This window comes from Ammospiza nelsoni, chromosome 4, assembly GCF_027579445.1.
Source record: "Ammospiza nelsoni isolate bAmmNel1 chromosome 4, bAmmNel1.pri, whole genome shotgun sequence".
In the NCBI taxonomy this organism is placed as follows: Eukaryota; Metazoa; Chordata; class Aves; order Passeriformes; family Passerellidae; genus Ammospiza; species Ammospiza nelsoni.
The window spans coordinates 28076640-28103237 of record NC_080636.1 but is presented as its reverse complement, the minus strand read 5'-3'; the positions used below and the strand labels follow the sequence as shown (position 1 = coordinate 28103237).

General features: G+C 35.8%; 1 protein-coding gene across 5 annotated transcripts; it reads right to left on the bottom strand.

Moving 5' to 3' along the window:
- Positions 1–180: 180 nt before the first annotated feature.
- EXOC1 (exocyst complex component 1) lies at positions 181–26598 on the bottom strand. Of its 5 annotated transcripts, XM_059470800.1 has the most exons (21): positions 26381–26598; positions 24570–24703; positions 23622–23752; positions 22603–22762; positions 21699–21719; positions 20744–20931; positions 19849–20076; positions 19525–19657; positions 19242–19351; positions 18632–18685; positions 14375–14524; positions 13182–13287; positions 10276–10320; positions 8980–9143; positions 7164–7274; positions 6612–6688; positions 5898–6126; positions 4722–4905; positions 3342–3541; positions 1667–1861; positions 181–868 (listed from the first exon to the last, which is right to left on the bottom strand). In XM_059470800.1, the coding sequence occupies exons 2-21, from the start codon at positions 24691–24693 to the stop codon at positions 716–718; spliced, it is 2763 nt and encodes a 920-aa protein (XP_059326783.1). In that variant the 5' UTR covers positions 24694–24703; positions 26381–26598; the 3' UTR covers positions 181–715. The 5 variants fall into 5 exon arrangements, with proteins under 5 accessions (XP_059326783.1, XP_059326784.1, XP_059326786.1 ...); XM_059470801.1 differs by lacking the exon at positions 18632–18685; XM_059470803.1 differs by lacking the exons at positions 10276–10320; positions 18632–18685.

Sequence of the window (26598 nt, the reverse complement as noted above, 5' to 3'; positions counted from 1 at the left end):
CAGGAAGAGGAAGGATTTACATGAGGTTTAGAGTACACTGATACTACATCATATGTACAAAAAAGGAAGAACAAGAACATGGGTGCAGAAATGCAACAACTCCTCAACAGCCAGCAGCAAAACAATGGTATTTTCAGGTATTTTCACCTTTTTGAAATAACTCTCCACAGAAATAAAGAATATGATGAACATAGTTTAATTAAGAATTATAGCCATAGTCACATTACATTTCAGAGCATGCACTCAGTCTTCCCACTGCATAAAGTTCTACATCCATACTTGGAAGGGAAGGGAAAATACGAAGGGAAAATATCTGATAGTCTTCAATATTTACATAATTTCTAAGATGAAAAATATTAGTGAAAACAGTAGTATTCTTTTGGCATACTATGAAGGTAGTGCTTACTGCTTTTGGAAAGAGAAGGAATTATAAATAAAAATATTTTAATATTAGGGAAAGGGAAAAACTATCCAAAGTGTTTCACTGAATTAATGCTTTCAAACAGTACTTCAGCCCAGTAGAAGCACAAAAAATCCCCCAAAGGTCTTATTTTGCCCTGAAAGGCATTGGAAGCAGGAGTGTTACTCAACATACATGGCAGTTAACTACACACACATGGAAATCCACCTTTTAAAAACCCAATAACATTTACAGTGTTTGATTCCCTTATACACAGGCACACACTTTGCTAGCTTCTGTTTCCCTTTGTAGAACTTAATGAGACTGTGCAATACTGGAGCAGTAGTCTAAAATGTCCTGTATAGTGAATTCCATAGTAATTCCTGATCCAGGGTAGCAGCGAGCTATCAGCCCTTCAAAGTGCTTGTACTGTCGTATGAATTCATCTTGCATGGAATGCCACACAACCTGCCAAAGAAAGCAAACTTAGGGAAAAGTCAACTGGCACAACACACTGCATAGGTTAACTAGAAAACACTGGCTCATTAATCAGTCCTCAGTTCAGGTGTCATTTTCCAGTTAAAGATTACTAATAAAGTTCAACAGCTTGAGTTACTGCATTAAAAAGAAGATTGATAGTTTTTACCCATCAAGATCTGTAATGTTGACATGACTTGTAATAAATGTGCAAAGCAGAAAACAGTAAAGAAGATGGGTAAGTTTTCCTAATAGAGGTATTGCTTTTGTCTTTCAGGAAAACACACTGAACCAGAAGAGTGCTATAATTGTGCCACGTTGCAGACTTTAAAAAGCTGTTTAAACAAGCTGAACTCAAGTCTACTCATTATTTACTCCAGCAAGAAAGTTTACAGAGTGTAAGAAAAACATTAGATATTAAACTATCAGAAAATATATAACTGAAAGTATTCTGCTATAGTGCACCAATTAAGATTCACACCAGGTTACCCACTCATGTAAATCTATTCTCTACTTCCAATGTATTTTGCACAACAGACATCACCCATTAATGGTCAGCTAGGGAATCATAAAGGAAGTTTCTTTCTGAAATTTTTTTCTACCACTCTGGTCCCAATCAGTATTAATCAAATAGAAACAGATTAGGATTATTAAAAAACCCAAAAGCTGTAACTCAAAATTTACGTTTTTAGAGTTATGCTGAACATTGCCACAGAATACAAATGAAAAAGCAGTAATAAAAAGCCTCTGTACCACATTATAGGGTTTTCAAGACACAATTTAGTTTACCTGAAGTAAGTTTTCTTCTTCACAGAGATGCTTATCTACCTTCTTGTAGAGATTATCCAATCCCTTCTTCACTTCTTTACCGGGATATTCCTTTATAACTTTACGAAGCTCTTGTTTATTAAAAGCCAGCTGATAGCTTACTTCCTCTTCCCGTATACCCTGTGCCACACGAGCTTCAACACCTTCAAAAAAATGCTAGCAACAAGTAATAGCATTAGTCACTATCACAAATCTGAGCTAATTAATTTAATTTCACAAGGATATGTATGGTTAAATCTTGATTCTGTTTCATGACTGTTGTTTTCCCAGTTTTTGTTTTTCAAGCGGGCATGAAGTACTGCTCAGCCATAAACATTAATACACAGCCCAACAATGCAGTCCAGTACTAGCATAAAATTGAAATCAATTATTTCTAGAAGCAATTGAGCTTTTCTTTGCAACCTTGTAACTAATAACCAGTCAGCCTCAAAATCCTTGATTCATGAGCTCACAACCAGGGATCCAAATACTGGATCTTTTGGATGAACTCCCTAAGCACCTGAGCATCTTTTAAACTATAATTACACAACAGCATATTTGACCATGTCACTGTCATTGACCAGTTTCCTCAACATAGGAAATACAAAAGTTTCAGTAAATAGAGGAAAGTATATCCATGAACATGCAGGTTGAGCTCAACAGTACATCAGGTCTGAGTAGGACAGAGCTAACTCCCTAGTTAACTTGCTTCACAGCAGCCTACATGATGCTGTGTTTTGGATTTGTGGCTAAAACTGGGCTGATAACACAACAATGTTTTGGTTACATCTGAACAGCTCAAACCTGACCAAATCATAGCACATAGAATCATGCTATAAAAATTAGAGCTGGAGGGGGGGGTTGGTGTTTGGCTTCAAGTTGCCTGTTGCTCAGAAACTGCCTGGGCACCAGTCTGTTTGTGAGAGGTAATCATTGACTGCTTTTGCATCACTTACTTGATTTTTTTCCCCCTCTTTCTCTCTCCCCTTCTCTGATTAAACTGTCTTTATCTCCACCCCCAAGTTTTTTCACTTTTGCTCCTCCTATTGTCTCCCCTGGAGAGGGGGGACTGAGCAGGAGTTAGCTACATGGCAGCTTAGATGTTGGTCAGAGTCAATACACAAGTTGGTAAGAGCAACAAAGCATTTTAATTTTCAAAAAGATAATACATCTTAAATGTCTCTGAAAATGGATGCCTGAAATCCTGTTTATAGAAAAAGCCACAAGACATTCAAGTGGACAGAACTGACTCTGAACCTAAGTCACCACTCACTTTAACATTTAGCTCCACTTCAGACACTCATAATTTTCCTGTAACTTTTCTTCTTGTTGAACAACTCAAAAACTACAGCAATCTTCTCTGCACTTGAGGTGATAAAGATTATGCCAAAAGTCCTGGTGATTTTTCCCCTCACTTTCTTCTTCCTCAAAACCATTTTCTTAAGACACTGATGTTCAGTCAGTACTATTAATTGCCATGAAAAATTTGGTTATTTTCATCCAAGAGTGTTATCCTCATGAGTACTCTTGCCAGACATGCTCCAGTCCAAAATAATAAGAGATAATGATAGATGCAGTGATAAAGAGATCAAATAGTGGAAATAATACATTCAAAAACTATCGTGTACCTTTTAAATGAATACTCAAATATACTCACATTTAATTTCTCAAGAGGCTGTCCAAGTGAGTAGATTACATAAGACTGAAGATGATCAGTGTATTTCTGTTTGGCTTCTTTTTTCTCAGCCTCCAGACAAGAAATTTTCAAGCGAGAAAGTGTTGCAAAAATATGATGGAAGTTCTCCATCATGACGACATCCCTGGGTGTCTTCTGGCTTTCATTAGCTACTTTCTCAACTGAAAGAAATGAGAAGCAAAATACTTAGAATACCAAAAGGACAAACAAATTCAGAAAAACATAACCAATAACCATAGTACTATCAAAAAAGGAATTTTGAATTTCATGTAACTGATTACCATTTGTATGAGTCAGAACTACCACTAAATAAAATGCTTCAAAATTACCACTAAATCAAGTGCTTCAAAAGAAGCAACAGATACATGCAGGCTCTAAGATGATGAAACTTGTGTGGCAAAAAGGTCACTTATAAAAAGATACAAAATAATGAGCATGTATGATCTCATTACAGGTGTGAGGAACAAGTCACATTCTGAGGAAGCTCACAAGCATGCTTTCAGTAACCCTAATAAATAACATATGATAGAACAATTTAAGAGAAGTCACAGCAAAATCAATTCCCATTTTCACCAGGACAAAAATCTTCAGAAAGGTAGCAGGGTTTTTTTAAATCTACTTCTTAATCTCAGTTTTTGCTTATTAGCTTTATAGTCAAAATTACCTTCAGTCCCTAAACATAATAATAAAAATAGATAATATTGCACATAGATCTTTTACTTCCCTCTTCCTCTGCCAAAAAAAGCCCAAACCCAAAAAAACAACAAGTAGGCAAAAAAAAAAAAAAATTCTACCTATCCCTCCCTTACTGCACCTAAAAGCAGGCTGAAAGAGGATGGCTTCAACCAAGAGCAGTTAATTTTCCATGCCTGTTCATCCATTAATCATTTTGCTGAGACTATCAAGATGCCCATCATGAAAGTGATTCAGGGCACCAGTAATGAGCACAGATTCATTCCAGTCAAAACACTGAACTGCTAACTAGGAAAAATCTGCTCCTGCCAATTTTTTTTCTTCCTGTATGATTTTTTGCAGGGGGAAACAAAAAGACAAGAAACCACTTCAGACCGAGCATGCCAGGTTGCTGCTATCTCCCTCTTCAGTGTCTTAACCACTCTCCTCTGTCACAACTCAAAGTTACTTTCCTTTGTACATAGCTGTAAAGTATCTAAAAGTATATTACAACCAAAAGGACTACACTTGCTCACTTACATTAACAGAGACAACCAAAATTTCACCATAGTTTTTTTTTTTTAAATCACCTGTTAATTGGGGCAAAAGTATATATAAACAGGTGGAAACAATTATTTTAGTAAACTATTACAGCCTCGGAAGACCTACCACTGTCAAAGACAGCTCTAATAAGTTTTATGTAGGCTTTATCTAGATCTCCTCGTCGTTCTGCATTTTTGAAAATTGATTCAGCAAGGGCTGCAAACTCTTCAAATTCAGCAACAAATGGAAGGATCCCAACTTTACTCTTCTTTGAGATTTTTACTTCATCCATCTGCTTCATCTGATTACTCTTTAATTCAAAACAAGAACAAGTGTTAGGCTCTAGATCATGTAAAAGCTATTTAAAGAAAAATGCAGATGTACTGAAAAAACTGACATATATAAAAGACAAATAAATTCCTTCAATTTGTAAATCTATTTAGTCTTTCACCCTTTTTATCATTAAGTTTTTTTTAAGTAAAATAATTTGAAAGAAAAAGGAAAGATGGTATTTTATTCCCCTTTATTTACTTAGTATTACCTAAACAAACACCCAATGAAAAAAAACCCAGATTTATGCACCAGAAGCAGTTAAAAATTTTCACTTTGTAATCTAACAAAGAATTTCACTTTTCTGATTCAGCCAAGCTAACAATTCCTTTTGCTGCACGAAATTTCTTTAGTCTTCTTTTGAAGAAATTTTACTTCTCAGTGTAATAAAAAAATCAGTTTCAAATTTTTTAAGTATTAAACTGATCAAGAATGGTCAGTTTTATGATCTTTGCCTAGAGTGAAATTACATTTATGACAATAAAACAAAGTTATAGCAACAATTCTGTTTTCATGTGTCATATTTAATATAATGGGCGTAACTGTGTTAGCCAAAGAAAGTTTCAGACAGTAGGGGCTGCTTCTGCTACTGCCAAAACACCTCATACCCTTGTACATCCACAAGGTTTGGTTTTGGCAAGTAAAAAAGGCAGAGAGCTGTATTTTTCTTAATGAATTTCAGTAATCTCAGAAGGAGTACAAATTTAAAAAAAGAATTAAGAATGTCAAGTAGCTCAGAACCCTGAGCAAGTGGTACAAAAAGCTACTTATTGAGGAAAACTGGAATGGAGAGGAAAAAAGAAACATAACCACCACTTATCTGAAGGCTTGGCCAGTAGAAAAGCAATAAATTACTAATTTTCACTTCAAATTTAAAGAATTTAGGTATACAGAAATGTAAAATCAAACTGGGTAGGAGTGGGCTTCCTATAATATTACAGTTAGCTTAATCAGAATAACTAAAGAACTTACAATGCACTTATCAAAGTTCCTTTTGACAGTCACCAAAACATTTCCAAGTGTTGTGCTGAGAAAGGACGCAGGGTCCACATTTTGTGCTGTCCATACATGATGGCTCATCTTAACTAACATATAAAGGGAATTAAAGCTATCAATCTTGTCTCCCAGTGCTATAAGGTTATTCAGCTCAGGTTCAATACAACGAAATATTTTTGTCATCATCTGTCGGATCATGTCCTTCCTATTAAAAATGCATAAGAGGAAAATATTACTCTGACAGTTTACTAGGCTATTTTACATGCTTTTTGATATATTTATTTGATATAGTAGTCTCATTTGCATTCAACAAGTCTCATGACTTTCAGAAAGTCAGTACCCCACAGTAAAAATCAAAAGTCACAGGTATAAAATATTCCAAAAAGTATTTTCTCTGTGGAAGCTGCCACACACTCTCAGAACTTTGCTAAGCATACTTTCTATATTATTGTGCCTAATTTCAATTTGCAAGCTATTAAGAGAATTAAACAACTATATACAGGAGCACCCATTCTATATACAAAAATTCTTCTTTTTACTGACACACTCAGTGTCTAGGTAAAAATTTAAAGTTCACTATTCACTTTCACTGAAAGGGAATAATTTCTGATTTTAGAGAAAAAAAGTTTTATATGCCAAATAAACTCAAACATAGGCTTAAGAATCAGTAATGAAAATAGCAGCACATACTCAGATGATACTGTTTGTGCAACACCAGAAGTGTGCGAACGAGATAAAGCTACTCCATCCATTTCCTCCACTTCATTCTGTGAGAACAAGGAATGTATGTAAAGATAAGGTTTGTCTCCAATTCTTTATCTAAGTAGTTACTGCATCTTACAAAACCAATATAAGTAGCAGTTCCATACCCCCGGCACCCCCTGCATCCAGAGTAGAAGAAAGAACAGTTTTAAAGTTGCTGGTAATTTTCCAGTCACATTCCACTGAATTCAATATTATCCACATTTACTCCCCACTGTCTTCCTATATAGCATGATGGAGTGTTTGTTGTCATCTTAGGAGGAAACAAAGCCATGGCAAAGGAAACATGTCAGTCCTTCTTTCATAAATTTTGTTTTGGTTAGCCAAAATAAAGATCCTTCCAGTTCATGAACAAAAACAAATTACTCATCACTTGGATCACATAAACACCAATATATTCCCAAGCTCTCTTTTAAACAGGTCTCTTTTGAGGCCTGCTCAATACTTTTTTACTACAGTAACAGAGAATCTAAGTCATACCATTGTTGTTCCAGAGGTGCTCTGATGTTGTTGCAGTTTGAAAAATTTACTGATGAAGTCCTGTTCTGCCAGACAAAGAGGTTCTAGTTCACTTAATACTTGCTCAAAAATCTAAAGAAAGATAAAATATTTTCTCAACACACCAAATACTATGGACAGTTAACAATACTAATTTTAATTGTTTGTTACATATACTTTTTATCTTCACTGAGCTTTAGAAGGCTTACTACTACTTAACAGAAATGGAAACAGCTTATAAGTAGATGTCTAAAAGTAATAGCTGCCTCTTCAACATAGTCCTTTCTTATCCATGTAATACTGTGAAGGAAAGAACAATCTGTGTTTTTCCACAACTAAAAGTTTTCTACTTGCAGCCTGAGGAAACACTTTTGTGCTTTAACAGAAACACTTGCATTTTAATAGCAAGTCTTGGGTTCTTTCATCATCTTTTCTGCCTGGGTTGCTGAGCAGAGGAAGACTAAATTAAAAGCTTCAGGGAAGAAAAACAGGTCAACTGTGTATGTTGAAGTTAACTGTTCTGTAGAAAAAGCAGAAGTTTCTACACAGCTGCTAGAGAAACAAATAAGTAGGTTTTGTACTGAAGTTTGCAACACAATTTTTAGATTTAAACTAAAATAAAACACTATTTTGGCAATAAGTAATTACAATGATTTAATTTTATTAATTAAAGTAAGAAAGTAAGGAAATTCTAAGGCAGATGTTAAACATATTTCTCTTAGTATCTTCTCTGCAAGTATTTAAAAATAAAGCCATGCAATAATTTACATAAATTAAACCAATCTAGCCACACAGGAAATCCACATTGATGAAAATTCCCATAGGAAAAAAACCCAACAACTTAGTAGGTCAGCTCAACAGCTTATAACTCTGTATATTAAATCACATTCACATATCCCCAATGGGTGTGAGGTACAAGTGAGAAATTGAAAATAATAGCATAACAATTGCATAAACCTGTTTTTAAAAAGTTAGCCTTTTAATTCTAGACAAGTTGCTGCTACAAGTTTGTAATAACTTAACAGTTAATATTGTTTCAGGCATCTATTTCCTCCCAGGAAAAGACTAAGCAATGATTTGAAGAGGTCAGAAGAAAAACATTAATCTCCATCAAGTAATTCAACAGAGAACAACAAAATTATTTTTATGTCTGACTGGTAACTGCTTGTTTTCCTTCCACAGCAGTGAGGAGTTAATTCTGCAAGAAATGGTGAGCATTGTCACTTTTAATGGTTCAGGAAAAAAAGTCAACAGATGCTGAGGACAGCAGGTTTTAAAACAGGATGAGGCCACTCCAATAATAACTTAGGGCTATTGGTTAAAGTTAAAACTGATGATAACTAATGTGAAACCAGTATAAGTAAAATTTTAGGGTCATGCTCAAGTCCTGGCTCAAGTTCCTTATCTTTTGCTTTTGCTTACATACTGGCAAAATGTCACAGAACATTGAATAAATTGAGAAAAATAAAACCAGTGGAGAATCCATCGGTTTCATTCCGATTTGCTTAAATACCCATATTTGGCTTAAACGTCAAAGATATTTTTTTATGCTTGATAATCTTTAAAGATTCCACACAGCCTATAAAGGATTTAAATTTAATCTTATATTCTGAAATTAATACTGTGATCTACATATTTCTTAGGATCTGACTTTATTAGATATATGGTACATAAAAACTTCGGAATTGGCATGTTTTAGGATTTAAAAAGTAGATATTTTTGAGCTATGGAAGAAGGATATGTAAGATACCTCTAATACAAAACTAAGCAAAAATCCTATGGGGTATTTTGGCTTTACCTTATCAAATTTTGTTCTGTCAGCCACATCCAGGTCAGAGGCAGACATGTTTCCCATGTCTAACAGTGAGGATGACTGAGATCTGCGGTTTCCTGAACTCTGAACAGAGAGTTTATTTAAACTAGAAGTAGATCCAGTTAATTTTCCAGAACTTCCATGAAGACCTGTGAAATAAAGACACTATGAAGGATGAAAGTGAAGGCAGAAGAAAATACTGAAAAATAGGTTTTGTTACAGAATATATGAGATCAAGAGTTGCTAGTAGTCCTATATTAAAATCAAACAACTTTTGTCTAAGTTATAAATGCTTTTGCTGTAACTGTATTCTTTCCTCATTATAAGACAACTCAGATTCTTCAGCAATTTTTAAAGTACAATATAACTATTTAAATTCTCATTGTAAAGTAGGGCAAAAAGGTATAAAAGGAGCAAAACTCTGCAATACAGTAATACAGGGATTAAAGACTTGAAAGCTAAGACCAGTTATCACATTTGTGGATGTATTTTGGGCAAAGGCTGCCACAAGCAGAACTGAACCACAGGAAGGAAAAAAAATTAAAATATTTTACACACAGGCACTTTTTAATTTTGCACTTGATCTTTCTGCTGTTAACATCCTTTTAACTACAGTTTGTTCCAGCTATTTTGCTGGATCTACAACCCTACAGTAACTCTGCTGCTAATACTCTCCCCTCCCTTTGATCATAATTAAGATTCAGTCATTTCTTCATGATATTGCTGGGCCTTCTCCTAGGAGTATGTTTTTTCTTTTTTATTTCCTTTCCTTTTCCCCTAATTTTTTAAGAAATGTTGGACTAGGACAGAGAAAGCTAATAACAAAAAAGACCAAAACATCATAATTTTCTGGATCTTCAAGTAAACTTTTCACATCTAAGCCACATAGAAACCTAAAAGCAATCCTGCAAGCTTCACTTAACTGCTCTGTTGGTATCAAGTCTAGGGACACAAACTCTATAGATCTAATCTAAATTGTCACTTCAATGTACTGGAGGAATGGAAAACTATGACAAGGTCTCAGCACAAACACATTTTTACTATTAACTAGTAGCATGGGAAAACTTAGATATTGCCTTTATGTGGAAATCTTCTCAAATTCTATCTTTGGACTTAGAGCTGTGCTTCCTTTTTGGCTTGCCAGCCCAATGGTTCTGCTGACGTTTATTTCATTCTGAACAGTGCTTCAGTGTGAGGTAGATTCTTCCTGATGCAGCACTACATTGTAACATTGACACACATGCATTGACAACACCAACTAATGCAACTAGTTATACTCACTCTCAGTTTCCTGTTTGACAGCACTTTCTTTTCGAGGCAGTGTAGCTGGGATGGATTAGGTTGCAAGCATCAAAGACAAAGACAAGTTAAAATGCAGTTTGCACAAACCATGCACAAGATGCAAGTTAAGCTCTAACTGGAAAGAAACATGCAGAGAACTATAAGCAGCAAGTAACTACATTGCAAACACATTTAGTTGGAGAGGTACTATTCCAGAAATTCAGTATCTAAACTACATGGAAAACAGAATAAGTTTCTAGGTATTAAAGCTTGATTTTTCTTATATAGTATGTTCAAAGAACACTTTTGGTAACATGTATTTAAGTTCTCCCAAATTGAGAAGTCCATTAAATTATTTGTCAGACTCAGTTTCCATGACAAATCATATCAACAATAGACATGAAGAAATTAAAATGTACTTATGGAATTTTTTTACTGAGTCAGAGACATTGTCCACCTTTCGAATTTAAAATACACACAATTACTGCAAAATAATTAACATCAACAGTAAGACCGGCTAATCTTTCTTAGTTGTTGCAAATCAGGATATTTACATAGAGATTACATACTTTGCATTCATGCTGCACAAAACAGATGACTGCAAATTTGGAGAGGATAAAAATAATAAACATATAGTTAAAAATTTACAAAGAGGTTTTTATATCTTTCCTGGCTCTTTTCAGAATTGAAGTTTCCTCTAGTGGACTTCAATATGAAATTTAAAGTAAATGGGCATTTGTAGAAAATATAGAATCCCTAGAGTAGAGGCATTTGCATACGTACACTAAAGCAATATGAGGTTTTAAAGAGATCTTGATGAGGATGGATGCTACAAGCCCCCCAAAATGGAGCAGGCAAGCAGAACCTACTGTAATAGAATGAGTATATATTTCTAAACGCCACAAACATGTCTTAAATACCAGATGTTCTCAAGTAGGCAACACTTCTGATAATTGTAACACCAAATTCAAATTTAATTCCAGCCTGTTTTTTAGATCTTGGGGGTTTGGCTGATTTTGAATAAAAAAAGTTTAGGCATGATATATTTGGCATTTGCAACTATCATGCATTGGTCCCACTTCTTCATGGTCCTCAATTTCTAAACACATGGGACTTATTACAGAATGTAAAGAAGTACAAGATCAGGCCCTGGACAATCAGGGGAGCCTTAGTGGCTTTTAACAAGCTACATCATATAAACATATGACAACAGTAGCACTCTTTCCAACACTGACTTTATGGTATTTAAGTATCAAAGTCTTGGCTTCCTCAGAGAAGAAAAAAAAAAAAAACGAAAAAAAAAGAAAAAAGACTACTTAAGACGAGAGTGAATGCTCATGACCCAGGCTGGTTTTTTGGCCATAAAAATGCAGACAAAGAACCTCGCGCTAGCAAAGAATGCCAGAATTCTCCCAGCATCCCCTCTGCATTTGAGGCACTCAAATAGCAGTGCTATTCCCAAAGCACAAAAAAAAGGCAAGAACACACACCAACACAACTTGGAAACAGGTCATCTTTAGTATTTGAGTACAACTGGAGCATTATGTACCTACACTACACCTTGAACAAGTTTATTATTAAGAAGTGATATATTTTGAATGAATGTGCAATTAGTAATAGTACAATCACTACAATGAACACAGAAGCCTTTGAAATTACACACCCTTATGAGGCATTGCAACATAAATAAATTTGCACAAATACATGACAGAAGTCTTCTCAAGGTGCAGCTTTTACTCTGGTGACTGGAAGGATCTCTTTCTCCAAAATGCCTGATTGCTCCATAACATTAACACAAGTTAGGGAATTGCTACAAAAGCTGTCTCTTCACAAGTACAAATCACAAAACAAGTGTCAAGACAAAGTGTTTAGAAAGTTTCAAGATCAATTTGTATTAGACTAATGGTATTTTATGTCTTGCAGTAAGATTGCTTTTCAAGATTTAAGAATTCCAATGTTCTGACAATGACATCTTATTGCAGCTCTGCTTTCCATGTCCAACAGCCTGCCAAGACCTACCTTTGCAGTTTTCCATCTCTCAAACAAGCCTTACTACCTTCCTGCTTTCTTCCTTTCATTACATTTTTCTGGTTTCTACCACCAAACTTCAAATCATAAACTCAGGACCCAAAAGAGGCTGATAGAACTTACTACTTACAGCTGCACATAATTTTGGAATTCAGAATTTGCAATGGGTAAACTGTGGCAAATATTTATACTTTCCAACAAGCTTTGAAACACTGCACCTCAAAATGCAGAACTGACAATATATAAATACGCCTACAGTACTGCTGATTTTTAAGTATCCAGGGGTTTTTTTTTTAAGCTTTACTTCCATATTCACACTAGACTAAACCAGGCAGAAATAATCTCTTACATATAAATACCTACACATTAACAAATTATGATTTCTAGTCTCAGGCTACATAGGTAAACCCCCCTGAAAAAACACATTTAAAATATCTAAGTTTTACTAGGCAGGATTAGCATTATAAAACTAGCTTCTTAAAAATCCACCCAAGATTTATTAATAGTAGCAATAACAGCAGAAGGAACACAAAACGATGCTGCCCAAACTCCCTTTCATTACAAGAGTTGATTTTTCAGATTTGTTCAGGTAACAAACTGAAATAACTCAAGTAATAAAAAGTGAGTGCAGATTTGAAAACAGAGAAATATTGTACTTTACACTTCTATTTTCACCAACTTCACAAGATTTCAGTTGTGCTACTTTGGCCTTGTGGAAGTCAGAAGTTTTACCAGTCATATTTTTCATCCAACTTCTTCCATCTTGCCAAAAGTAAAGAATTTTACACTATTAAAAAATTAGCCCTAGGTGTCATAATGAGTCTTTTATATGCAAAGAGTAAGATTCAAAGCAAGATATGTGCCTTCTGGAAGCTTACCAAACTTTTTTCCTTCTCTGGTTGTGCCTGTCATCTTGATCTTGGCAACTTCAAAGAAATCTTTTATTTCCCTTTCATAAAGTCGTGACAAATAATCCATATAATTCTTAAAAGAAAAATGTAAATTCAGTTAATAGGTATTCATACTGATTTTCTTCTATTATAGGTAAATAACTCTTAAAACCTGTGCATTTTCAAACCCTACTAAATAACAAACTGGTTTGGACTACATAACTATATATATTAATGCAGCATGCACAAAAATATATTTGTGATATTTAAACAGCTTATATTCATTTTCATAGTGAGCATTAATCAGAAACTTCTACTTTTCCTTCATAAGGAAAAATATGCAATGCAGTACATACAGATAGGATTACTGGTGGTAGAGTATCACAGAATTCATTTCAAGAGTAGAAGAGAAAGAATTCAGCACCATTCTCCCTTTTCTGTAAGACTGTTACTGTTCCCTCAAAAGCACACATAAATATGTAATTCTCATATTTTTTTTATTAGAAGATCACAAAGATGCCAGCCATTCACTATGTGCTTTACACTGAAGGCAAATGAATAACTATTCAAAAGCTATTGTCAAAGTCTAATTTAAACCTTCCGACAGAATTTTAATTTAAAATACTTGTTTTGTAAGGACTAACTTTTCCTTGACTTCTACCTGAACATTTTCTATACTTCTGTAGTAATTTTTTACTCCATGTTAGTTTTAAACAAGGTAGTTAAAAGTTATATGCATACAAGGGAAAAGCATTTCTATTTAATCTACTGTACAAAAGACCTCTGAAGTTTTTGACACTTCCAAGTGAAATGAAGGTCTGTTGAAACAGATGTTACACAGGCAATAAGCACAATTGAACCAATCTGAAAGTAGCTTAATAATTTTTTCTTACTCAGCTGTTTAATGGCAAACTTGTTTTACATAAATATTAAGATGAATATCTTGTGATACCTCAGCACAGACTGTTTGAGGAAAAAAAACAACAAACAGAGCAGGAGATCACAAATACTAAAAAATGAAGTTTCCTATTCTAAAAAGGAATAAAAAAAGAGGAGTAGCGAGTTATACTTAATATATAGCAATATTATAATGACATGTACATGCACAGAGGCAATTCTTTTGACTCTCAAGCCCAGTCTATTATGTACATTCTCTAGCATCATTTGATCACTTCACATACCTTTGTTAGCCCTTCATATTTTCCATAGTCTGTGTTCTTGAGCCACTCCATCAGTTTAGCATATCGAAGTAAATCTCTGTGAAATGGATGATGATTGGGTAATGTCAATTCAGCAGAGTGTTGGGCAAGAGTGGAGCTCTGATCGTGACCCTTGATAAGAAAAAATATTACAGTAAATCTGGAAGCACTACACAGATGCATTAGAAGTTTCCTGGAAAATTTAATACGAGGCATCTCATTCAGACAAACAGAAAGGCCTCAAAATACCTTGCACAGAAGCAAGGTCTAGAGATGCAGGCTGAAAAAGACACCTAACCTAATACACACACCGAGTTATTACAGCCAAGGCAGGCAGTGCATCTTAATAAGCTTGTTCATTTTAAGGCTTTTTGGCTTCTAGGTGAGTCACTTTGGCACTTTTTGTAAAAGAACGCAATGTACACCTGAATGAAAATTTAATGACAAGTGTTCAATTCCTTCTGAAAATTTTTAAGAGATTATCACATTATTCCTCTAAAAAAAAGAAAATAGCTGCTTCTGTTTAAAGATGTTTTTCAACATACTTTAGTCCACTTTGGCCAAGCCCTCCTTGATCAAGTCTTTAAAACATCAGTGCATAACACATTCCCTCTCACTACACACAAACACACACAACACACCGTCAGTGAATGTTTACAGCCAGCAGCATGAACCAATCCGCTCCTCCTTTACACAAAGATCCCATCATATTGCTAGAACAACACATGATTTAGCTTTTTAAGCTTTCAGTTGCCTGAACAAGCTTCCTGAGTAATTCAGGAAGAGCAAGGTAATAACTCTGTGCAGCCACACAGCAGAACACACAGCCACTATCCCTGGGTTAAAAGAATGGAGGATAATTTATTTAATTAATTTCCAAATGGCTTTAATATTTTCTATAAAGTCTTTTTTTACTGGGCTTGCTGTAAATACAGCAACAGAACTTATAGTCTGTGCCATGGAAGCACACAAAGATTGTACCAATTGGTCTCCAATTCCTGCATCACATGCAGGTGCTTTATAAAGGTCAGTCAATGTCCATCCCTGAGAGAGGAAGCATTCCTGACAGTTCCATCTTGGACATGACAAGTCAGCAATAAGAATAAGCTATACCATTTTAAAAGTGCCTTTGCCTGTTTCTAAGTCAGAACAGAAGCAGTTTGGATCAAAACTAAAGCTTTGTCTTACCCTTTTTCTGTTATATTGGATATTAATTATTGGATATTAATTATTGGATATTAATTATTGGATATTAATCAGTTCAAGACTTTTGTTAGAGAAAGCTCTTCCACTATACATTCACACATTTGTTTAAAAAAAAAACAACTAAGATTTAATTTGTAAAATACCAACTTCTACTAAGTTGGCAACATGAACACTGCCAGCTTCTGGATTAAGCTGAACTACTACATAACAATCATAGAATGGTTTGAGTTGGAAGGGATCTTAAGGACCATCTAGCTCTAGCTCCCTTGCCATGGGCAGAGACACCTTCATTAGAACAGGCTGCCCAAAGCCCTGTCCTTGAACAACTGGACTTGGACACTTCCAGTGATGGGGCATCCTCAAACTCTTTGTGACTTGTCTCAGTACACTTTTGTATCCAACATGAGCGTGAACTTACTCTGAGCCCTGCTCTTTTAACTACGTACACTGGTATACAAATAGACCCAAAGAAACAAGCCCTGGCCAACTTCATTAATTTATGCTCACAGAAAATGGGGAAGGACAACACTATAATTTTTCTTATAAAAACAATCCTGTAGTCTGACTTCAACAAAAAGCTAGTGTAATTATTGGAACATATAATTTGGAATTAGAATCCAGCCAGCATTAGCAACACAGCTGCTCTTGTGATTACTGAGGTCATACTCAATATTGTGGGCATACTTTTGGGGATACATTTAGAAAAACTTTTCAACAAATCTTTGATATGCTTCTATGAAAAAAAAAAGATGAGAAACTCCCTCTAACCCCTCATTTGTCATATTCCTACACCATGTATTTTTAATGTTCAAGTTCATTATAGTTTAACGTAATTTACCTGGCGGCTGTCACAGCTTTTATCACCTACATCAGTCCAAATTCTCATTCATATTACTGATAGGAAATACTCAGCTATCCAAATGTTTATGTCTTCTTCCATGGAACAATTTTATTCATGTCCCTTCATTACACATAACTTCTCTGCATTCTTCATAAAGCTAGATGACAAATTCCCTGACAAGGTAAATTTCTCTTTCCAGGCCAACTTTTCCACAGGACTAATCATTCTAGTTACAGTAAAGCATGTTCTGTTCAAGACTGCCAAAAACATTATAGAGCTTCTAGAGGTACCTTTCCCATCTCATTTAGGGGCTTTCTCTCATTGCACATAAATTTATATCATTACCAAATGACATCACGAATGTCATTCAACTATTTCATCATTTGAAAGCTTCAACCTGCTTCATATTTCAAAGGCAGAAAGCCTGGAGTTGCCTTTGAGTGCTGAAGCTGGTTGTTAAAAAATCTTTAAAGTAATAGGTTAATTAATTATTAGTATTACACAGAAAAGACAACTACATTAACTGTTAGTAAATAGTTTTTAACACTGCAGCAAACGGCAATCTGAAGTTGCATTTCTGTTCAAAATTTTTAACATTTATTCTCCTTTTGATGTAAAGGAGGTGAAGCACTTTAGTATCTTACAACCATAGTTTGAATCAAGCATTGATTATTTTGCTTTTCACAAAATAAAGAGCAATTTCACACTTTCAAGGAAATATATTTAGGCTCAAATGCCAATGTAACTATGTTTTTCCATCTAATGACTTCCAAATCAGAATGTCTTGCTTATATTAACAGCTTCCTATACATTATAATTAATATAGGCAAGACATTTTCATTTGTCTTTTTAATTTAGAATTCTTTACCTTTATCTTAGTTTCTTCTGAAGTGCTTTAAATTACTTTTTAAAGAAACATTCTAAACAAATAATGCAACTCTTCAGATGTTAAGGGTAACAAAGTATTGCAGATTAGGATTTCAACGTCAGACTAAGAACTTGCTATATTCCTCAAACTATCAAAACAAGTTCATTTGGGTAAGATGACACAAAAATCTGCTATACCTCCAGCACCTGAATCTGTACCTCAAAATGAAGTACAAACCCTCTTTTTTTCTCTTTTCCAACAATGAAAACCTTTGCAGAGTCTCATCTCTTGCAGGTAATGAACTCTTCCTGCTTAAACTTAACAGCAAAATCATGATTTTTTTAATCTGTTGATTAATACCTCACAGCTAACAGCAAGCCGAAACTTTTCAGAGGGCAAATTTGTATGAAAAATAACATGAGGCCACTAGTAGTATCACAATTTTAAAAAAAGTAAACTGCCAGTTGGTAATAGCATTCTCAACAGCACTGAAAAGTGTCTTAAGAATAATAATTTCATCTCATACACATAATATTTCACAGTAATAATAATCTCCTGCCATTTTTTAAAAAATAAAATCCTCAGAAAGACATTCTTTTAAACATCCACTTCCATACACAAGTCCAATATTCAAACTCTGTGGATGCATTTACACAACATAGTTTCTACTTGCTCATTTAAGGGCTGGGACACATAGTCTATACCCAGGTTTTCAAAATATGTGAAGTGACAGAGGAAAAATACCTTCTTAAGAACAGAAGCTAAAGGCAAAAAAAAACACTATGTTGTGGAGCTGGAATTTTTCTGCAAAGTGAAGACAATATAGAAAGCAGTTATCTTTGCCATTAAAAGCCAGGGTCTAAATGCAATTTTCTATACAATTATCCAGTGTTACTCTATTCCATTTCTGCACACAGTCTAATACAGAAAATTTAGAACTGTAAAATCTTTTATTGAGCTAATAGGTATAAAACCAGAATTACTATTTTTTATTTACAAATACTGCAATTTCACACATTTTCAATACCTGTACTGTTGCACATTTATTACTATTTCCTGGAAATATTTTTTCTCCATGCATGTCAATCTGTCTCTCAGCAACTTTTGGGAATGAGATCAGAGGAATGTTAGCTCCTAAACATATAAACAAAGCTTAAGGGCTGACAAAAATAATAGAAGTGAAAAGGGACGTAAGTCTGATGCTCTGTAATCAGTAAGGACAAATTTCTTTTTGCAGAGTCAAAAATGCAGCTGCTAGTTAGATAATTTCAAGCTCAGGAAAAAAGTTGGTTAGAAAATCTTGTATCAAACTCAATGTACTCACTGGAACTGAATGATAGGAGGACCTGTTATAGAGCTGAAGGAGGGTCTGAGTAAACTGATTGAAGATAAAAAACACATAAATTAAAAAGCTGAGGCTAAAAAAACCACCCAAACTTTAGGAAACACGTGTCAGGAAGTGTTTGATGAATAATTCAAGTTAAGAAACAAAACCAATGTTCAGACATTTTATTTTGTATGTTTGGTTTTGGTTTGGGGGTTTTCTCATGGTCTTTGAGGTTCAGACAGCAAGACCTGTATTCTCAGCCACTTAGATCCTTAAAACAGGTCACTGCTTTTTCTCCTCAATAATCAAGCTCTACAATTAAAATAAATCCTTATATATCACATAATGCATTTAATTCTGACAGCAAGCTGTAGTGGTTTTGGTTTGTCAATTTGAGATTTTGGGGGTTTTTAAAAAGAGATGTTTGGTTGTAAGAGATTCCTGCAGGCAGTTATTGTTTGGTATGCTTAGCAGTATGTGTGCTTGAAGACCTTCCAGCATTTCCTGATTACAGCACAGAATATGTCCAATTTTAGATAGATTGTTTTTCTTCTCCAGAAAAGTTTGTGACCAAAAAAATTGCATATTCAATAGTAAGAAACAGTACCTGCTGAACAAATACGCTGTTCAAATGACTGGCAAGTCTCCGTGCAAACTGCTCCCGCAGGTCACTAAACCGCTGCTGCTGCTGCTTCACGGCGTGAAGCATGTCGTGTCCTACAAACAGAATGGACTTCAGAGTGTACAAAACACAGAGTAAGATATTGAACAGGGGAACCAAGAGAACCAGAGGTCACAATTCCTTCAATCAACAGAACAAAATCTGAGACTAGCTGGCAAGGCACCAGTATAATAAATTTCGTTAGACAGTAGTCTGACAAAAACGTTACCTGGACGAAGAGCTACATTCATACATTGCAGAAGGGCATCTGCTGCATTAGTGCAGGCCTCAATGCCTCGAGAAGATGTCAGATCTCCCTCCTGAAGGGCCTTTATATGGCCCTTAGCCAGATCCATGTGATTCTACAAAATAATGGGTAGTATTGTCCATAAGCTGAAAGCAAATTAGTTTGCTATGCTAGTGAACCAAGAAGGATAAATACAATTTTGTCATTATAACTTACTGAAAATAGTAACAATTAAAGAGGGTAACAACCTAAAAGAATATTATACCTGACATGAGCAACCACAGTAAACATAACAAAAATGCTTACCACTAAGAACTCTATCTCTGACAGTAGTTTAACATTATTTGTGTTGCTGAGATGAATTAGGTGGTTGCTTTCTGAAATTTGATCCATTTGCTCCTTTACACTCTGAAGCATCTCTTCGTAACTGCTCAGCTTTAGCTCAATTTGGTCAACTTCCTTTAGAGCTTCATCCAACAACTTCATCAAGATATTCACCTGTTTCTCTGAGGCCATAATGGACTGAATATTTGCCTGTAAAGAAAATAGTCACATTTTAGAAGACATTTTCATATCTCAAAAGCATTCTATCTCCTTCTCCCTCTATTACTGTCAAATAGTTCCCAAAATTCTTGATGCAATCGATGAAACAAAATAATATAAGCCATAGTGTTACTGAACACACAAATTCATCAATCTATGACACATTCAAAAAGATAAGATATAAAGCCAAAATTTTGCTCAAGTTCTTGGAGCAGAAGTATTGGTCTGCAGAAAAACAAAAAGCCAAAAAGTAATTCCTACTATACCAGAACATTTTTAATTCCAAAAAAAAAAAACAAAAAACCATAGGTGATAGGATTAGATTTTCTGTTGCAAGATCAGCCATCACTATGACAGCAGCCATTTTCAAAATATACAAGAAACACACAACTTGACAGTTTGAGGAGGTTGTTGATGGTTCCCTCAAGTCTGTATCCCCTGCATCTCCTAAGTTTTCCAAGTGACCTTTAGGATGCTGGGCTGTCTAAAATCCATCTACATTTCAGTATGTGACAGGTCAGGTTAGCTACCTTTTCTGAGAATGCTCTTTGGGAAGCATCAAAGAGAACAGTTCAATGTGCTGGCATGCGATACTGTACATCAGAAGCAATGCTTACCCCACCCAGCATCACCACTGTGCATCAGAAGCAATGCTTACCCCATCCAGCACTTGCAGCTCTCTTGACAACTTCTCTGCAAAGGCTTCAGCATTAGCAATAGCGTATTCACACCCTTCCATCATTATTTCAATATCCTGTTCCTCTCTTGCATTTAACTCCTGGTATTCATCCACAGCTTCTTCATCACCTCCTGCTACACTTTGATTCTCTCCACTTGGAACAGATTCTTAGGCAGAGAATAAGGAAAATAAAACACGTTATCAAGTCCAGAAAGTCACAAGTATTTTAAGAGTACCAAAGTATGTTTAAACTACCTGTAAGTAAATCAATCCATTAAACAACTCTCCTAAAAATCACCTGCTACCTATGAACACATTTTTTCAAGTCTCAGTCTTCCACAAGCTTCATTACAATTTCCAGGACCGATTCCCAACAGTGATGTTTTCCAAATTATGTAACATAAGCAAAATACAAATATCCACCTTCCTTTATTCCAAGGAAAAACCTAGTCTCAGTTTATTTACCTCTTACACTGGTAATCAGCATTAGAATATATTACAGTATGACACTCAATTTGTTAATGGAAAATCAGTACAAGTTAGATTCTCTCTTTTAGTTGACAGAGCATAAAGGAAACATACCAAAGTTGATTAATACATATACTACTGATTAAATAAAGTTATCTTGACACTCGAGATGAGTTTCACAGCAGGAATATCAGTACTGAGATAAATGAAAATCAAATAAACAATGGTTTCCTTAACTGCAATTTCTCACAACAGTGTTTAACGAATTTAACAAGACACTCAAAGGCTGACAAATGAATATTAATACAGTCCAGCCAGAAAGTGTTTGGGACATTTGAAACATCTCTTTATCTCAAGCAACTTGATAAGCTAACCAAAGCACTAAAAAAACAACCAACCAAACAAAAGTTGTATTATTTAACAAAATTGCTTACAAGGCAAAATAAAGGAAAAAGGTGTTACGCACCTTCTGCAACTTTAGGAAGTTCTGAAGAATTAAAAGGTATGGAAAAGCAGAGGAAAGGAAGCAGAGAATGTTAGCTAGACAAAGCACGAACAGTGTGTATACATTCAAGTGGCAGTAAGTTCCAATGTTTTATTATTGCACAAACTTGAACTGTTAGATGTTTAAAACAAATTCTGGTCAACACCAAAACACAGAAATGCTATCCCTTCCTGTTTCACATTTCCAATTCAAATTTTTCTGCACACACCAGTGTAGTATTTAATACCAGTAGTTTCACCACCTCTGATAGACTCTATGTGATATACTCCTACTTATTAAGCTTTACTATAAAATGTTAACTATTAAAAGATAATGTGACCATAAAGTATTTACTACAGCATAAGCAAACAAGATACAAAGCCATCCTAGCCACCAATCAGTCACATAAATTGTAATACAGTCCAGCAGAATTTAGCACGTGCCTCACAGTCAATGACCTAGAAATCTCATATAAAAGTCCCTTACCCTCTAGAATGCTACAGACTCGTGCTTTTTAAAGTATTTTTCTAATTCAGGGGAAATGCAAATGAGAACAAAAGCAGTTGTGTTACACATTTAGACCTACCAGTTCTTGGAGGTAGATTTTATTTTGTTCAAGAAACAGAATGTCTTAGAAATACAGAAAGCTTATCAGTATTTAGAACTTCATTAATGAAGTATTTTGTCTTGGTTCTCAGTTTTCTAACAAAAAATGTACTATATAGTCATCTCGTTTATCTGAAGACTTAGAAAATATAAAGTTGAAAAGAAATAAGAAATAAGAAAACAAGAAAACACATCAGGATTAAGAGTATTTTTTTAGTGTATCTGTTTTAAATCAGTAATTACTAAACTTTATACTTCAAATACAATTGTAGAAATTTACCTTCCAGCAGCTGTGAACTAACATTAATAAAGTCAATTTTCTTTCTAAGGTATCTCTGATTGAGTTTCCAGATACATGAAATGAAGGTGTTCTTTTCCACTGTGCTGCTTGCAACCCATTTGTACACTTTGTCAAAATGCAAATCAAATTCAGGACTCTCCTGCAAAAGATGAAATATGTTACATGCTCCACAGTCAAATGATTCTCTAAGTAGCAGAGACTGTCCACACATTTAATAACGGAGATGACAGGATAAAAATTAAATTACACACATATCAACCTGAATCTCATACAGCAAATTTAGGGCCCTCATGGACCTTAATAAAGGTGCTAAAATGATAGTGAAGAATCAGAATCCATGCTATGACAGTAGTATTTTGTCAAGGCAAGTAAGACAAAAATAACACAATACACAAATGTGTAAGACTTTTCATGAAGTTTATGACAACAAATTAATTTAGGAGGGCAAAACCAGGTTGCTCCTGTTCTGTGGAAAAGTCCACCGTACCAGGACTGTATGCTTCCAGCTCACCCTCAAGCTTATATACTGCTCATTAACAACATTGTAAGTGTCCCAGCAAAAAACCATTACAAGCAGAACATTTTGGATACTTTAACAATTTATTACTGTAAATAAATTCTCTTACTGTCTCTTACTGTCATAAATTCTCTTACTGGAAATTAAGCTTGGGTGAAAAAATTTACATAAGACTTAAAAAGGTACTACTGGTCCTTAACAGATGCTCTCTACAGTCACAGAGAGATCACTACAACTAACAGGGCAGATATTGAGACTATAGCTACTCAAGCATATCTAGCCTACTGTTACTCAATTAACCAGGGTGATATTCTTGCAAAGGCTGAAAGAAAATGCAGGCACAGGCAGCACAGGAATGTATCACCTTAATTAGCCTGTTATCAATCTAATTGTTAAAGCAGCCAGTAACAAGGAAGTTAAGTCTGACTTGGAATGAAGAGGATGCTGTGAGCAGAGGACGGAACAAAGAAGTGACACATACTTTAACAGCATCTTTGGCATCAACAACAGCAAGGTCCCGAAGTGCCCACGCAGTCTGCCTTTTGTAAAAATCTCCCTTGTCAGATTTTTTCACTTTGACCACATTTACTTGCACTGGTCGTTCTGTAGTCACTATTAAATGAAGTAAGAGAGTCATTTCAAAACACACATACTGCTTTCACATTTGTTTCTGCTGTACTTCAACTTCTCAAATAAATAATCTGTGGGGGAGATTTCATAGTATTTATCTGATGAAAAGGAACATTTTGAAACATTTTCATCCACAAAAACCACAGCTCAGTTTAAGCTGATATCTCTATACAGCTTGTGAGGTTATGACCCCAATTTTCACCTATTTCTTTGATACAGCAGATTTTGGACCATGATCATGTAACTGACAAAGCACAGACAAAACTGGAGAGTACAGTCAGAATAAAAACACTTTCAGACATTTTTCAGTCAAAAAATATTCTAGCAAGCTAATTTCTTGACAGATCAACCCAAAGCACCTAATTTTTAAGAGATATAATGTAATAACAGGCACTTAAAGGAACATTAGAACTCAATTCAGTTGCTATGCCCTTCCTTGGACTCTAACAAATATTCTTTAAAGCATTTTATTTAGGCTTATCAGTTTAGATGATTACTAAACCCTGTTTTAAGCACTACATAAGGCTTGCTTCAAAAGCCCACCAGTACCAAAATAATAATTTTTGACTCCTTCCTTTCAAATTACAGTGAGATCTGTGAATCAAAGTAGTGGGCTTTGCTTCTTTTTTTAGTAGAAGCAATAATGAAAGTACAAGCTAAAACTAATTTTCTCCATTAGGAATGGAAAGCACCTGCTTTACATAAGTCAAGAATAAGGATTGTAAGTTAAGCTAAAACAAATGCAACCAAGAAAAAACAAAGCTGAAGACAACAAATACAGTGTGGTATTCCTATGTACCTGTGGCACACAAAAAGCAGTTCCTCTTCTTTTTGCCTGCTTTGCACACATTCACAATGCTCAACAAACGTTCGTCATTGGGAGTGAAAATATCCCTCTGCAAGGCATGCTTGATTGCAGTCATTTTCTCTCAGCTGAAAGATTTTAGGAGGTAAAAATAAACTCAAGCACATTCAACTGACACACATAAAAAAAGAACCAGTCATGTACGTACAGTAACTACAGGATTTTAAAATTCAATTTTACAGATAACTTAATGACTTGTAATCTAGACAGGTATGACTTGGGTGGAAGACCAGACCACTTTGGGAAAAAAATACTAAAAAAAAAGCATACTCACTTTTTTCAATTAGAAAACTGTAACTTATTAATACCTGGATGATCCTTCAGCTTAAATTAACAGAGTACAAAAAGCTTCTTTGTAGTAAGGCATTAACATAAAAAAGCTGCAACTGGAACCAGGAAAAAAAGACCATCTAATGCTCAAGCTTGTAGAACTCAATTACACAAGCACAAAAAATAACAAACAAAACAAAACACCCCACCAAGGTCCAGAAAATTAAGGAATCAGCAATATTCACTTGATTCAGAACAGTTTCTCACACTACAGAGAGATTTTATCTAGATTGAACAGAGAAACACATTAGACATCACATTCCAGTGTTTTCATTTAAATACAGAAGTTTCGACATTATCCGTGCTTTAAAATTCTACAGTTCATTAAAAGCATGATTAGTATACACAACATGCTACACTGCTTGATGCTGAGACAATTTATGGAGTTGAATTGCAGGCTGGCTTGTTCTCTTGAAGATGCCTGAGTTACTTTCTCTGATAAACTCACAGAAAAGACAAAGTCTTGGGCACTACAGTAATTTTGAAGATTATTAACTCAAGAACTTTGTGAAAAGAAGGGAAAGTGGAAACAGTACTGTCAACAGAGCTCAGGGCATGCTGTTTACATGACAATGTAAAGCTCCAAAGGTGCTAATAACTTTCCTTCTCTTCATCAAATGCTGGGCCCACCTTTTGTTTCCCAAATTGTACCAGGTCACCGTTCCTGTTACTCTTCAACAGCTGCATAAGATGAACACACAAACTTCTGATAATCTGCTGCATTTCATAGTCAGATACCTCTTTCCTTCCTTATTTAGAATTTTATTTTCTGCTCTAAGTCACAATCAAACTGCAACAAATTGCCAACTCTCCCATGGCAGTGCTAACACAAGTTGTCCAGCTTAGGCAGAATACACCTTTCCCATAAGGCACAGCATGATAAATCCAAGATCCAAGGCTGGCTCTCACATACAGTACAACTTCTGAGTTACAAACTCAGTCCCTTTGGTCACAGTCACCAAAACCTTCACACTGTGCCAGGACCAAGCACAAAATTCGGCTTGTCACACTTGAATCCTGCTGTCTCAAAGGAACATAGAATTTAGCCTAAGGAGCTGGAAATAAAGCTCCTTCCTCAGGAAAAAAAAAGCTTCAAGAAAGCAGAGCCCACACTAGACTCAGGTAAATCCCTTTAGACACTGCTGCGTTTGTAATACTCCAGACAAAGGCTACGTGAAATCCGTCAGAGACACGGCCTCCCAGCCGCGGCCTGTCCAGGAGCACAGGCCGGCCGGGGCCCGGCAGTGCGGGGCGGCTGCCAGCGCTGCCCGGCCCCTGCCAGGCTGCAAACAGCAACAGCCGCCGCTCCCGCACGCCACCGGCTCACAGCGCACCGCAAGGGCGCAGCCCAACCACAGCACCGCCGGAAACCGACAACACGGTAACAATTTAACAGAAACACTCAGAAGAGCTACCTAGAGCAGCGGCGGCCTCCCGAGGGCCCGTCCGACACGGCTGCACCGCCTCCCGCCTGCGAGTCCCGCACAAGCGGCCCCCGACCCGCCCCGAACCCGGCGGCACCGCCACGGCCGAGCCGGCCCGCGCAGCACCGCGCCAGCCTCACGCCTGGGCAGGGGAAGGGGGGAAGGGCGCCGGGGCTGCCTCGCTCTCACCGCGGCGCCGAGACACGGCC

What these genes read in the sequence shown, in the direction of transcription:
- EXOC1 (XM_059470800.1), bottom strand. Translation starts at nt 24,693, where the DNA reads ATGACTGCAATCAAGCATGCCTTGCAGAGGGATATTTTCACTCCCAAT. An exon ending in CCTCCTATCATTCAGTTCCA is followed by an intron (nt 14,525 to 18,631) that starts GTGAGTACATTG and finishes TTTCTTATCAAG; the next exon opens with GGTCACGATCAGAGCTCCAC. An exon ending in GCACAAACAGTATCATCTGA is followed by an intron (nt 6,127 to 6,611) that starts GTATGTGCTGCT and finishes CATTTTTAATAG; the next exon opens with GAAGGACATGATCCGACAGA.